General features: G+C 43.7%; 2 protein-coding genes across 5 annotated transcripts in view; one reads left to right on the forward strand and one right to left on the reverse strand.

The window, feature by feature from the left end:
- Positions 1 to 1,371, reverse strand: part of LRWD1 (leucine rich repeats and WD repeat domain containing 1) — a 169,367-nt gene extending 167,996 nt beyond the window's left edge. The window contains exon 1 of one of the 4 annotated variants that reach the window (XM_085649592.1): positions 1,239 to 1,371. The gene's annotated coding sequence lies outside the window, so the exon portion shown is untranslated. Of the gene's footprint in view, positions 1 to 884; positions 997 to 1,234 lie in introns of those variants that run through there. The other 3 variants (XM_085649593.1, XM_085649591.1, XM_085649595.1) reach the window with 3 other exon arrangements.
- Positions 1,372 to 1,675: 304 nt separating this feature from the next.
- Positions 1,676 to 15,167, forward strand: part of ALKBH4 (alkB homolog 4, lysine demethylase) — a 29,858-nt gene continuing 16,366 nt past the window's right edge. The window contains exons 1-2 of the mRNA XM_085649598.1: positions 1,676 to 1,937; positions 6,201 to 6,398. Coding sequence (XP_085505724.1) covers positions 1,815 to 1,937; positions 6,201 to 6,398 — 321 coding nt within the window. The 5' untranslated portion in view covers positions 1,676 to 1,814. The remainder of the gene's footprint in view (positions 1,938 to 6,200; positions 6,399 to 15,167) is intronic.

Below are 15,167 nucleotides of genomic sequence, written 5' to 3' on the forward strand. Positions count from 1 at the left end.
GTTATACAGCAGAAATGCTGAACTGACATATTTGAAGATACACTCATGTGACAATGAAGAAAAAGACGACTAAGTAAAATACAATTTTTGCTATCGATGTCACAATTTGAGACCAGTTTACGGTCAAGTACATTAGATGGTGGAGTAGATTATTCAATTTACTGGAACTGCAGGTCTAGTAACATTTGTATGATTTTCCAAGGTCTGTGCTACGAGGCCCCATCGTGCAACTGAAAGGACTTAGAATATGCAAGTAATTATTTTAAAATTGGATTATACAGTATACGATAGGTTATCACAAAATAAGCTGACATGGTGCTTAATATAAAAGAAGTGTTGTGACAATATATATTTTTAGTAATATGCAATCAGATTGCTTTGTCAGTGCTTTGCAACTGTTTCTAAGTCTTAATTGAGCTTCTCGCGACTCAAAAGAGAATCATTTCTGATATGTCATTTTTTCCATGGACTTCCCTGCTTGGATTTACTCACAAAAAAAGTGTCAGGCGTTTGGCTGTCTAAAATCACTCATTCGTACACTGAAATCATGGGAATGGAACACAAAGCAGTCTGAAAACTTGGCAGATATGCTACTCAAACATATCAACATTCGCCTGCGTATAGCGCAACTATAAATACCGTTACGAAAACAATAAGTATTGGCCAAAACAAAAAATATGGGGGCTTGCAATTGAAACCACATAGGATACTTTCTATCTATCCTATCAGGCTTCAAAAACCACAGTCGCCTTATTCTGCACCACATGTCTGTGCGTTGGATCCGATTGCTACCTACAAATTGTGCCCCCTCCAAACCAATCCAACTATGCAATTGAAACCCAAGCATGTCCATATCATTGCTAATTCAGGTCACTCCTACTTACCCGCTGCGCTGTTTCCCCCCGCCCTAACTCAAACTTTCTGTAATATAGTTTATGAATTCCCCGCCTTATGTGCCCTTTGACCCCTCACACACCGGATCCATATTTTAGCCCTGTGGGTGCGTGGAAATAGATAACGGACATCGTTCATGTAAACGTCTTCGTGTATACCAAAAACAGCAAATCGGAAACGGCAGGATCTGCGGTATCCTCCAATGGGGTCAAAGAAATAGTGGTTTAATTAACTTGTTATTAAAACGTGACCTTTCAATAGAAAATTTGCTTTGAAACATCTAATAAATAATAGTCATAAACAACGGAAAAATATGAAATATCATGTGTAATTCAATCACCTACTCCTTACAGACATTGGATTTGTCTGAACAAGAACCTTCTGCTCTGAATAGGAAACTGCTCTGACTCGCACGCTCTTCCAGTCCAAGCACGGTGTTAGTCCTTCGTCTATGTCGGCCATTACTCTGTATAGGTGAAAATATGACTGCCATTTTGCAACGACGATACTTTCGTTTCTTGGAGATTAAAACTGACAAAAAATGACAGAATGTTATGTGTTTTCTTAAAATATATTAGTTAGCATATCATACACAAACGGAAGTACACCGCTCAGTATATTAAATATTTATCAAATAGAGTGTTAGTGATTTTATTACTAGTGACACGTGATATCAATAGAACAACAGAAACGTAATTCATCTTTTTTGCTGCTTATAGGGACTGCTGTTTCTGTTCACTAAGTGTGTTTCCATCTACTTTAGTGACCAATAACACTAATCCAAAATGGTAGCCAGGGCGAGGTTACTGAACGTCAGACTTGGTACCTACTCGTTTGAGAGGTGGTTAAGTTAAAATAGCATTAGCATGGATATGTTAGAAAGGATGGATCTGTTGCTCAGCTAAGTGATAGGCATTCCGATGGCTACGCTGCTGACCGCTTCTAAAATGCCTCCTGGCTGCGGGTGTAAAGGCATCAGGTCCTGCTTGCTGTGTGAGCCACTGAAAGAAGGCGGCGGTGGACAATTGAGCTCCGCAGAGCAGGTACTAAAGGAAGAGGGTCTGGGTTGTGTGGTACACACGAACTTTTGTTATGACCAAAATGCCCCGTCACGATTCTTTTTAGCATGTCCATATAATTTTCCACTTTATTTTACATTGTTAACAAAGTGTCCCAAATGTTAATTTATTTCAGTAGGCCAATAGCTACCATCATTCTTTGTGGTTGATTGGTATGTTAACGCTATCGCAATCATTCTACATTAATTTTATGTGGTTTACCATTTTACAAATGTCAATTTCTATGTTGTCATTAATGTCAAAGTTGTATGGCTCCGCTTCCTGTGATGTCATCAAATATTCTAATTAGCTCTTCTAAAAAATGTAAAATCTTGAGAGCTCACAAGAGTTGTATTCTTTATTTGCCTAATTTGAACAAACGTGATTAACTTCTCTGATCATTACTATCATCTTAGACAGAAAAAGACATGTCTGAAAAGATGGTGACCATTAGCAGTCCACAAATTCACTACCTTTTTTATTACTTTTTGACTTTATGCCGGACTTTTACCATGTACAGTACTTCACTTCCTTCTGGCTAGGTTTGCGTTACAGAAATACAATATACACACATACCTGCTTGCATGCACCAACCTGACAACCCATGCATACGTGGCCTGAACAGCTCCTGTTTTTAGGTCTCGCCATGCGCTGTCTCTTCGAGACATGCTGTATCTACTGTACGGGCTTTCGGCACACCCCTCTCTTTTCATTCATGCCTTTGTGTGTCTTTTGAATTCCGGTTCTTTTGGGTGGTGAATCCGTCCCAATTGTCCCACCTTTTGTGTTTTCGTTCCCGCCCATGGCGTCCAGCCTGTTCACTTGTCTTCTTTTTCTTTCTCCGAAGGGCGTTTATATTGTGTTCGACAAAACCTTTTCTTATTTTATCTTGTCACAGGATTTTGGAAATATGTATTTTAGGGGAGGACACAATTTTTGCGTGCGTTGAAGCAAATGCTGTTCTTCTGACGGTGCGTGCTTTGTTTAAAGTCTTCCAGTAATATGCGCCATGTTGTTGATCGCTTTGAAAACACAGCATTCACACAAACACCAGATGCCGATGCTATGTTGCTATCCTCTTGGAGCACATTCCAGAGTTCAAGGTTTCTGTTTCGCTTGTGGGCTTTAAAAACGGCATTCACGCACGCACTATGTGTATTTGTGCAATTTCCTCACTTTCACTTCAGCTCTCTAAAGCTTAAATTGTCACCTTGAAAACACACCATTCGCGCTCACACTGTGTGCTTTTGTGCAATTTCTCACGTTCACTTCAGCGCTCCAAAACTGACCTGTTGAATTTTGCTTTTTGTTTCAGTACAGGGAGATCCCGTTCAACAAATGCCAATACAATGTTGCTACCTGCTTGGAGCACAATCCAGTGTTCTAGGTTTCTTTTTTTCTTGTGGGCTTTAAACATAGGTTGTGCGCATGCACTGTGTGCTTTTGTTCAGTACCCTCACTTTCACTACAGAGCACCAAAGCTTAGATTGCCGGCTTGAAAACATGGCAGTTGTGCTCGCACGGTGTGTTTTTGTGCAATTTGCTCACTTTCACTTCAGAGCTCCAAAGTTTAGATTGTAAATTTAGCTTTTGGTTTCAATACAGGGAGATTATATGATTTGATTCTAGTCACCTGATGCCGATACTATGTTGCTGTATTTTTGGAGGACAATCTAGTGCTCTAGGTTTTTGTTTCGCTCGTGGGCTTTTTGTCCCTGAGACACTATACGCGATTTCTCACATTTCCAAAATGTTGATGCCATGTTGAGGCACGCTTTGAACACTTGAGATTTGTGCACAGATGCCAACATTTTATTTACGTTGGCTTTAGGGGAGCTGGGTTTGTGCTTGGTGGGTGGGGAACATCCTATAGTTCATGGCACTATACTCAATTGCTTTTTGTTTCCCAACATCTCAAATGCTGCTTGTAGTACCAGTGGCGAAGCGCAACTGCATAACCTACTGAAACAGATGAGAGACACTCTCCAATTGAACGTGGCTTTGAGGAGCTTAAAGTCAGAGTGAGCCAGATTGAGGCCCAACTGGGAGGTCTTAATCAATGAAAGTCAAATTTGAGAATTCAGTGCTCGTCCAGGTGGAGGCAAGGAGGTAACAAGAGGACTTCTGACAGTGTCCCGTTTCTGCTGTGATCCAATTGGAGAAGGAGGTGGAAGTCTTGAACCATTGGTTCAGGGATTCTCTATAGTATATTTTGAGTGTCTCAAAACCTGAAGGATGGAGCATGATGGTGGTTATCACCTTACTACTGGGGGTCAGAGATAGTGGAGCAAGAAGATGCTATACCTCCTGGATTTGTGCAAGGCTCTTCAATTGCCAACAAGGGCGGTGGAACTTTCTTGCTGGAGTTGGGGAGTGCAGAACAATGAGAGTCTGTGCTACGGTTCTCCACATTGCGGATAGGTCTAATGTTTAAAGGGCAAAGGCTTCTGATATTTCCCGACCTCAGCAGGCTGGCACAGAGCAGGAGAAAAGGGGCTACTGGTAGCCAGACATGAAGCTTTCAGTGTTACATGACAAAATTAAAGGTGCAGCGTAACAGATGGCGATATGTCTTCCTAGATCCACAAGCAGTGAGGATTCTACTTGACAGTGAAAAGAGACAGGACCTGACCGAAGCAGCGGAGTCCCTAGAAGTAACTTGAAAGCCCAAGGTCATTGGGAGCAAAATGTATTGAACATACTTCCCAGAGTAGAGTAAGCTAATAGTTTGAATGTTGTTTAGAGTTAAGAATAGGATGCTGTTATCTTCTCCTCCTTTCCTTACCCCCCCCCCCCCCCAATGATTTACCCTTTGATTCCCATTCTTTAATGTAGCACAGTGTGGAAAACCTGTTAAAGGGCTACTACCAGTGCAGGAATATAGTAAAGTGTCAATTGTTTTTATCGGGCAACATGTTGAGTGGTTCTCCCCGTTTGAGTTTGCTTGACAACTATGTTATTGATTTTTCTTTTTTGCTTCCCCCCAAAAATATTTTAAAAGGCAAGTGTATGTGTGCCCAAATTCAGCAGTGCTAAACGTTGGTGACCGCATGTACCAATATGGAGTCTTCAGTGCTTAATTGGTTGTTGTAGGTGATAGGCACAAGCATACATTTTGGGGACGAGGTCTTATTTATCATCATTAAACTTTGACTGAGAGCTAAAGAGAGAGAGAGAGACAAAAAGGAGAGGAAGGGAAAGACCGGACAACAGTGAAAAAGGGAGAAAGCACCGATGAAAAAGTATCTGCAACTGTGAAATAAAAATACAGGCAGTTTACGGTAGTGAAGAAAGAGGCATAAGGTGGAATCCTAACGAAACCGCGTTGATTGCAGCTGCTTGACGTTGCGCCACAAGTGGCAGGCTCCTACGAAAACGTTGGGGCACCACACATATATATTTTCTACAAATTAAAAACTGGTGGGGTCTTTAACCTATTTGTAAACCATGGAAACATTACAACTCTCCTGCACGGTAAGAATACTGCAGTTTGAAACAATATACATTCAGTGGCGGTTACCTCAGAACAGGGGTGGTGGGCGATGAGAAAACTAATAATATAAACTCACCTTCGCTGAAACTGCACGTCTCTCCTCCATCCTCACTCGGCACTGGCAGCATTGGAAGCACTTAGACTGTCCTAGCCAATCACAACGCTGCATCAGCAGCATTGTGATTGGTCTGAGCAGCCTTTTTGGCTACTCAGGCAGTGCCTGGGCATGTTCTCCACTGGGCTGTCCAAGACAGCCAGGTGGAGAACATGCTAAGTGCGCATTACGGTTTGACCGGCCCAAAAGGGCCAGCCAAACCGTTATGCACACTTGGAGTGCAAACCACTCCTCACCCTGCTCTGGTGAGCTCAGACCCGCCTGCCCTACCCCGACCTGTCTCCGAGTCCAGCACAAAAAAATTAAATGATAATAACTTTATCATTTAATTATAAAAAAAAAAATTTTGTACTGCTCAAAGAGCAGTGAGGTGATGCTCCTTAGCGGAGGAGCCGCCACTGTCTACATTCCGCAGAAAACTTTTTTGTTTAACTATGAACGTGCTGTAGTGCATCTTTCTGGGATGTAGCCAGAATACTGTGATGGAACCAGAAGTTTTATTTATATAAGAAAGATAAGAGATATGTGTCAGTTGGTGATTACGATTGATGGAGGAGTTTTGGTTTGCCGTTTTTGTTTTAGATTTGTCATTACTAATTCTCTACTGTCTGCCTAATGTATAAATATTTCTTTTTTGCAGAGGAAGGCAACTTTTGTTTACTGCCCTACATCTGGTTTAGCCGTTGGAGAGGAATCCTCTGATTTTTCTGGTTGGGCCTTTCCATTTTCTGGGGTGGTTTTAATAAATGACTTTGTAAATGGAGACGAGGAGTGCATGATGACGTCTGTGATGGACCAGGATACTTGGAAGGTATCACAGTCTGGCCGGAGGAAACAGGTGAGAGTTTCAATTAGTACATACCTGTTCTCAGATATAAAGTGAAAACAACACAGAGAACCCTCACTTCTAAATGACAACTGCCTTGTCTCTTTTAGGCAGTGATTGAAAAGTCTCCAAAGTAACTGGATAGTTGACTACAGCTGCTGTTCCTTGGGACAGCTTTTACTTCCTAAAATGCTGGAGGGTGGCCTCTGTAGAGACAAACAGTGGCAGTGCCAGAAATTCACTGAAAAAAACCAGGTTTCAGGGACGTTATAGTTAGGAATTAGAACTTTAAAAAAACCTTCGAAATTTGCAGAAAAAAATCAAAGGTCACAGGGACGTTATAGTTAGGCTGACATTTCACTCGTGCAAAACCACAGAAATTCAGCCGTTCTAGTTAGCTCTGCTAACTATAACTCATGCACTGCTTATGACCTCATATTACATCACTCATCACATGGTCCGTGACATCACTCATGACACCTCAAATGAGTTTTTTCTTCATCAAGAATGGAACTGCTACCACACCAAAGTGGCAGTGGCACCATGCATCACCCAAGCCCCAACACACTCACAAGAAGGTAGTTGTTGTTTCTCAAGATTGGAACACCAATCTTGAGAAACAGCCACAAGTACCTGTGAGTATGGTTGCAAGATCGAGGCGCTTCCTCCACCTCCTAAACAGAAATTGATTGAAGATATGGAACAAGCTCTGAAGTTTAGTCAATCATAATGACATCCGTATGCTCAGAATTTAAAAACTGTGTTTAAGGGGTTAAAGATATGTGAATAATGTGACAACGAGGCATCTCCTGGTATCGGGACATCCATTAATTGTGTAGAGGCTTCTGAGAAAACCGGACAGTTAATGACGTCCTAGAACTATTTAATGTCCTTCAAGTCCCCGGCAGCTGCCAAATCCAACCAGGCCTCTGTCCTAAGATCCATCATCCTCTGGGCTATCACCACCTTATATTTCTTTCTCGGTGCCCTGACTGTCTCTTTATTGCAGGGGGATAGTATTAAGGGCTCTTCTCAACTCTTTATTGGCCTTTGTACAATCACCATTAAATCAGCGTTCAGGAGGGGCAGGCTTAGTAATGCATCTGACTGATAAGGCTGATGAGAGAGCTAAACAAAGTGTCTCAAAATCTTGAACTACGGCAGCGGGCATAGCTCAAAAAGTCAGGCACCTTTTGCATAGGGGCAATATTCTTGCTCACAGTTTTAAACTCAAAATCCTGGTGATTTACCTGTTCCCATTTCAGCCTTAAACTTTTAATTGGGTTACACTGGATAGGAGGGTCCATTGACTTATGGTCACTAGTGCAATTTGGCAAAATTTCTAAATCCCTGGCAAGACTACAATAATTACTGGATAGAAACATAAAATCAATTGTGTTACCATCGTTAACACAATCCTATGAAAGGATCAGGTCATGAGAAATTAAAATATCATTTAGGGTGTCCCCTTAAGCAGAGTGAGAGAAATGGGTCATAGACTGCTCATCCTTGCTTTCGACCCCGCAAACACTTGAACCGCAAAAATCACAGATTCTACAGTTAAGATCGCCAGCCCACAAAATAAATAACTGCTGTCTTGGAAGGGTTACCTTTCAAATTTCCTCACATAATTTATCAGTGACTTCGGAATTTCTTTGATCAAAAATATTATGATAAAATGTACAATTAAAAAATACACAATGTTGAGACCTGAGAGTAAAACTAGAATCATTTATGCTGGTTAATCCGGCACTGGTGCAACTAAATCTGAATTTGCACTTACAACCACAGCCTAACAGAATTGGGACTATTGGGTTAGTACATTGCCAAGCTAGTAACCTATTGTGTACTGCAGATTCATTAGATTCTGATAGCTGTAGCGTGTCTCCCATTATAAATACAAAAATGTAAAGAAAACATAGCACTAAACCTCTCATGCTTGATGTGGAACAATTAAGGATCATTCCATCGCTTCATATACAGGAGGTGCTACCTATTTGAAACACATGATAACGCAATACAGGTATTAGTGTTTCAAGCTTCAGTGCAATGTTTAACTAAGGAACAGTGGAGCATTGTACATAGGAACATGACGGACATAGGCCAGGAACAAAGGACTAAATTATAGGTGTGGCAGTGGGCAGTGCCAGCACTGGCCTCATAAGGAAATCTTTGGGGCCAGGCACTTATTTTTGGACTTTCTATTTTCACATCTAATTTTGGGCAATTTATAATCGGGCCCTTGGTATACAGCCATTTTCAGCTGGGGAGGATGGAACAGGAGGAAAATAAGCATAGGAGTGTAGTCCAATAATGATATCAATTCTCATTTCGTAGAGGAGATCTTTTAGTCCTAAGTGCATAGCAAAGGGATTTAGTTAGACTGGAACTGTTAGAAAAGATGAGTTTTGAGTGGACTAATATCAAAGTTAACTTCCATGCTGAGACTGCAGGACCCGAGAGGGATTGTCTGCTGGCAAAGAAAGGCTTGAATTTTGCAACTTAACCAAGACTTGAATCATTACTTTTCAGACCTCTAGGAATGGTCAGGAGTTCAACTACATTGGTGAGAGTTGCTATATATTGCTAGTGGGCGAGGAAGCAGTTGGAACATTATTCTGGCCTGAATAGGTAGCAAGTGAAGGTTACAAAGAATGAAAGGTCCTATTCCCTTGCTTTGTGGAGTAACCTGGCCTTCGGGTGGAATACAGCTTTGGGGGACACTAAGTGGGCAATGAGAACTCCTGGTAAGACTGCACGGCCAATTTCTATTTGTGATATAACAAGAGCATGTGCCACCTTTTTTCAGAAGATCACTTGGGAGTAGATGTTAGATTTTCTTGATGAGGTATAGATAGTTATTCGTTACTTTAGTGATCTTGTTGATATGAGGAATAAAGAAATGGGAGAGTCCATTGTGTAGTTCTAAGATATAGTTGACTGTGCAGGAGAGGGCGAGAAGCCATCAAGATTGAGGAGTTAAGGGTCTAGTCTCTTTGCAGACGTTATATATAGAAGCAACTATTTTATGAGGCTTAAAGAGAAAGTTGTTTTTCATCCATTATGCTGAAGTCTTTGATAATGCAGGGTTTCAGATAGGGCTGGCAAGGTCAAATCTATTGTGTTTGTAAATGCTTCTTTTGTTTAGGTGAGGGGAGACTAAATGCATTTCTAGGCAGAAAGGTATTTCTCGTCCTTCAGTCAAATGGTTGAAGGGATAAGATTTGCCTGTGGTTTAAGGAGCCAGCCTGGAATCTGGTCAGTAGGAGCTATGGTAGCCTACTGCTAGTTTTGTTATCTACAGGTTTTACAAAGAGTTGAGCAGTTTACAACTTTTCTGTAGTAAGATCACGAGGAGTATAAGCAATTCTGATAACATTTCAAAAGATCACAGTTTGCATAATTACACTAGGAGTTGGTCTTTTAGGAAACAGTAGGTCTTATATTTTTGAAACATAATGCCTCGTCCACATAAGGAAGTAAATACCAGGCAAACTCCCGGTTTCCTCAGTAACTCAATCAGGTCTTGGACTCCCCAACATCTCCTACGGTATTAATTACTCTTCCAAAAAGTCCATAACTTTTCCCACTTCCTGGACAACCTCACCCTTTGTATACAATTATGGTGGTCAAATAGTTCTTTCATCCCTATGGCACGGGGGTTTACATACCAGACCCCTAAAAAAAATTCTGGATCTACTATAGTACATCACGTGCAGAATCGTAAGCTGTATAAATCTCAGTTTGGACTGTATGACCACCTACCTAGGGTTGGTTGAGGCAGACCAGCGTTAGCTACCTACCTTTCCAGCAGGCTCAAGAAGGCAGCCAGTGCATTAGAGTTGAGTGTACCACAAAATATGGAAATCTCTCCACCCACTTTGTCTACAAGTAGGGCATGGGCCGATACACCAAGCATAGACATAGCTACTGTAGGGCCTAAGGAACTCTAAAGTCTCTATGGAGTTCAGTCTGCACAGGTGAAATACCGCCTAGAGCTTTAATAAGGGATTTCATTAAATTCCTGCCACAATGTACAAACTTTGAACTCCCTACAATATGACAGGTCCTCTTTCCACCCAGTCCTGCTACTTCACTAAGGATGCCTCCCACTCGTAGAGGTGTTTTCCTCATAACCCTAGCCTTTAATTATGAATTGAGTATTTCATGCTGTCCATGGATTTAGCATTTATCAAGGCAACTGTAGCACATCCCCTCCCACACAAAATAATTATAGGGCCAAAACTCATTTACTCAGGAAACCCAGCCAAAATGCCTGTCCAGTAGACTCAAATGCTTTCTCGGTGTCGGAAGACCACACTACTAGGTTCTTATCTAGCTCCCCAGCCCTATCCAGGTAGGTGTACAAGCTTTGCATATCTGAACATCTACATCTATGAAGCACAAAACAAAACTTAATGGAATGTATAAGAGATCAGATGGATGTCTGGAATTGCTAACTAGCCATGTATACACCTCAGCCTGGCGGCTCAGCCATCCTATGCGGTTTATTAATAGAAGTTTGAATTAGCGTAGAGCCCTATTTGGGTGGTTGTGCTCACATATGACGGAGGGTGTTTCGGATCTTGCAGTATCTAAACAAAAGTGTATGTAAAATAACGGGTAAAGTGATTTAAATATATACAACTCCTCAGTACTAGAATTATTTGAACCTTGTTAGATTGCCTGCAAATGACGGTGGGATGTGGCCCGATTTTGTTTTAGATCTTGATACACTCCTTTAATTTGGTTTACTAATTGGCATGCTTGGTAGCTCTGGAATGGTTGGAGAGTGTAGCATCAAAGAAATACGATTCAGTAGCCACTTAAGTGTCCTGCCATTTGAACATGCTTGCTAAAGAAGAGCTCTAAATACATGGTATCTAGTAGAGGTTATGGGCGGGATCCCCCACGGATCCCTCTTTGAGATGGAAAATGTTGAACATTTGTATTCCCTAATACAGTTGATCAGAGCAACCTAGAAAGCTCAGACAAACCCATGTGTCTCATTACTGACCATAAGACCAATATGGGACTTTGTCCAGCTAGAACATTGGAACAAGGTTTTAGGATCGATCAACCAGTCATTACTGCAGCATTGCTTGGGGTGGAGGGGGATAAGCCAAGTGTCCGGATGTGGTACAAACCATTGTTGCTTTGGGTATAACAACTATTTGGTTGCACTCAGAAACCTAGCAAAGAGTAAGAGATCAGCCAAAATTATAACGCGATTTGGCAAAAAGATGAAATATTTTAAGAGTGCCTCATTTGTAAGTTTATGTATAGATTCTAACTATAAAAGAAAGCAGGTACCTGTCCCAGCTCCCTCTCGCTGCTGTGGTCTCGCTCGGCCCGTTATTGTGGCAATCCAGTAATTGATAACATAATTGTTACGGTCTCCTCTGCATAGTCGCTTTCCTGCTTTGGAAACACTTTTTTGCTAAGCCCCTCATAGTCCATTTACACTGTGCATGCTGTGATTCTGTTGTTTTACTTTGTAATTATTCTGTTCTCACTTTTAACTGTAACTGTTTCGCCGCTACCCCTTCTGATTTTTTTCCCCCCACTTTCCCTCCCACCTCTAGTTAGCCCCTCCCCTTTCCCAGGACCTACTTATGGGAGCCACAGTGCGGACCCATTCAGCAGGTCTCCGTGCCAGCTCCCTGTCGCTACTGCGATCTCGCTCGGCCCTCAGCTATTATCATTGTGGCATTCCAGTAATTGTTAACATAATTGTTGCAGTCTCCTCTGCATAGCCACATTCACTATTTTCCAGCTTTGGAAACACTGTTTTGCTTAGCTCCTCATAGTCCATTTACACTGTGCATGCTGTGATTCTTTTGCTTCCCGCCCCTAGCTTGCCCTGGCCTCCGCCACCCCTGCCCACCCCCCAGCACCCTCCCTCCTCCCAGGGCCTACTTATTGAGGTCGCAGTGGGCGCGTTGCTGGCAAGCCATAGGCAAGGCCGACTGTGCCTGGAATGCACCAGGGACCCTGGCCCTCCTGAGGCTACATTGCCGCCGAACTCAGAGCCCTGGACCTGGGACTCTGCAACAACAACTGCTGTCGCACCTCTCCCCAATCTACTGTGGGACCGTTCACCTACTGCCACTGCCTCTTCTCCTGCAACGCCGGAGCACAAACCTGGATGCTGTCCGCAACCACGCCTACCACGACCAGCCTAGACCATCTCCACTGCCTCATGCTTAACGCCTGATCACTCCACAACCACGCCACCGAAATCTGGGACACCATCACCACTCCCCCCACCCCACCCCCTTGCCCAACTTCATATATTCTCACAGAGACCTGGCTCAACCCTGCTTCCGTGCCCAACCATGCCTCAGCAACCTCCAACGCCTACAGGATAAAACATCGATACAGCTTCAATAAGGAGGTGGGATCGCCATCATCTACAAGGAAACCATCAAGTGCACCACCACCTTCTCTGACGCCACCCCGATCATGGAACACCTCAACTTCCAACTCAATACCTATGGTAAAACCACCATCAGAGACACCCTCGCCTACAGACCCACAGGACCTCTCCCGAACTTCTGAGACACCATTCCTGATTTTGTCGCTTCACTTGTCATTGCCTCCAAACACTACATCTTCCTGAGATACTTTAATTTCCACCTTGATGATCCAGTCGACACTAACACCACCAACCTCCTCGAAAGCATGAACAACATCGGCCTCACTCAACTAATCACCAACCCCATTCACATTGCAGGACACACACTAGACCCTATTTTCACAGCCAGCGACATAGTCCAGTACAGCCATATCACCAGGCTCACCTGGACAAACGACTCCATCGTCCACTTCACCACCACTGGTTCCCCGGCACTACCACCAAACCTCCCAACACCTCTAACCAAAGCTGGAACAAAGTTTCTGAGAACCAATGGACTGACACCCTCAACGGCTCCCACCTAGACCCTCAACCAACTTGGAACAGGCAGTCAAGAATTTCTCCACCTGGATCACCGATTGCACCAATAGAGTCTCTCCCGTCAAGACCAAAAAGCCAAAAAGAACCTCCTAACAGACCACCTGGTACACCACGGGACTAAGAACTACAAAACGCAACTGGAAAGTGGCCTACCAGCAAGGAGACCACTGACCGAACCTCTTTCAAAGAGTCTCTCAACCAATAACATCAACTCCTGAAGAAGAAACAATGCGTGCCCTTGCCAACCACATCAAAGCCAGTTGTAGCAGTTTACAGCTGTAAAGAATTATTCAACATTGTTGGGGAGTTCCCCACCACCGAAAACACCACCACCCCCTCCCAGGCACCATGTGACACTTTGGTGGACTTCTACCACAACAAGACATTCTCCATTCACAAAAATGTTAAAACCCCAGCCCACCTCCACAGACATCCTCAGCCTCATCGTTCCTATAGACACTAACCCCAACCGCCTGGGACCAGCTCAGCGCACGGAACACCAATGACATCATGAACTCAGTCCACTCAGGACCACCCACAAACCCCTGTCCCCACCACTTTTTCAACCTAGGGAGCAAGTCGATCAGCATCCAACTCTCCACCATCTTCAGCGCAGCAATCACCACAGCCACCTTCCATCAAGAATGGAAACCCGCAGAAGTAAAGCCCTTTCTCTAGAGAATGTCTGCTGACTCCAGCAAACTCCAGAACTACTGTCCCATCTCTCTGCTCCCCTTCCCCACCAAAGTCCTCGAAAAAGCCATCAACCGCCAACTCACGGAATACCTGGAGAACAACAATCTTCTGGGCCTCTCTGAGTCAGGATTCTTCCCCAACCACAGCACCAAAACCGCCTTGATCACTGCCACCGACAACATCAGAGCCTTCCTTCACCGAGGAGAATCAGCGGCCCTGATCCTCTTCGACCTCTCAGCAGCATTCAACACCATATCCCACCACACTCTTATCAAGAGGCTTCACCACATTGGAATTCAAGGAAACGCCCTCAATTGGATCGCCTCCTACCTCACCGGCAGAACTCAGAGAATCCGCCTTCCTACCTTCTCCTCCAAACAGAAAAGCATCATCTGCAGCGTTCCTCAAGGCTCATCCCTCAGCCCCACTCTGTTCAATACCTAAATGCTCCCTAACCCCCCCATCCCCCGGCTGACATTGTCAGAACTCATGGACTAAACATCATATCATACGCTGACAAACAGCTCATCCTTTCATTATCAGAAGACCTCTCCACCACAAGGGCCAACTTTCGCAGATGCATGACAAGCATCGCCGACTGGATGAAAGACAACTGCCTGAAACTTAATATAGACAAAACAGACGTTTTTATCTTCGTGAACAACACGTCCTCGTGTAATAACTCTTGGTGGTATTCCGAGCTAGGACCCACAGACCATTCCCGAAATCTCTACATCATCCTGGACGCCAAGCTCACCATGACAAACCAGATCAACGCAGTCTCCTCCACCTGCTTCCTCACTCTTCGCATGCTCCGCAAGATTTTCACCAGACGTTCCATCAGCTGGACTACAACAACGTACTCTGCGCAGGAATCACCTTGCTCGTCCTGAGGAGACTACAGACAAAACAAAAGTTTGCATCCAGACTTATCCTCAAGTGGGCCCACATCACCCCCTACCTCAGACTGCTCCACTGGCTCCCCGGTCAGAAGAGATGACACTTCAAGGTGCTGATCCAGTCCTACATAAACCCCCCCACAACCAAGGACCAGCATATATCAACCACCAACTTGCCCGACACCTGTGCTTAGCCTCCCTTTTCCTTGCCCACACCCTTCACATCCA

This window comes from Triturus cristatus, chromosome 3_2, assembly GCF_964204655.1.
Source record: "Triturus cristatus chromosome 3_2, aTriCri1.1, whole genome shotgun sequence".
Lineage (NCBI taxonomy): Eukaryota > Metazoa > Chordata > Amphibia > Caudata > Salamandridae > Triturus > Triturus cristatus.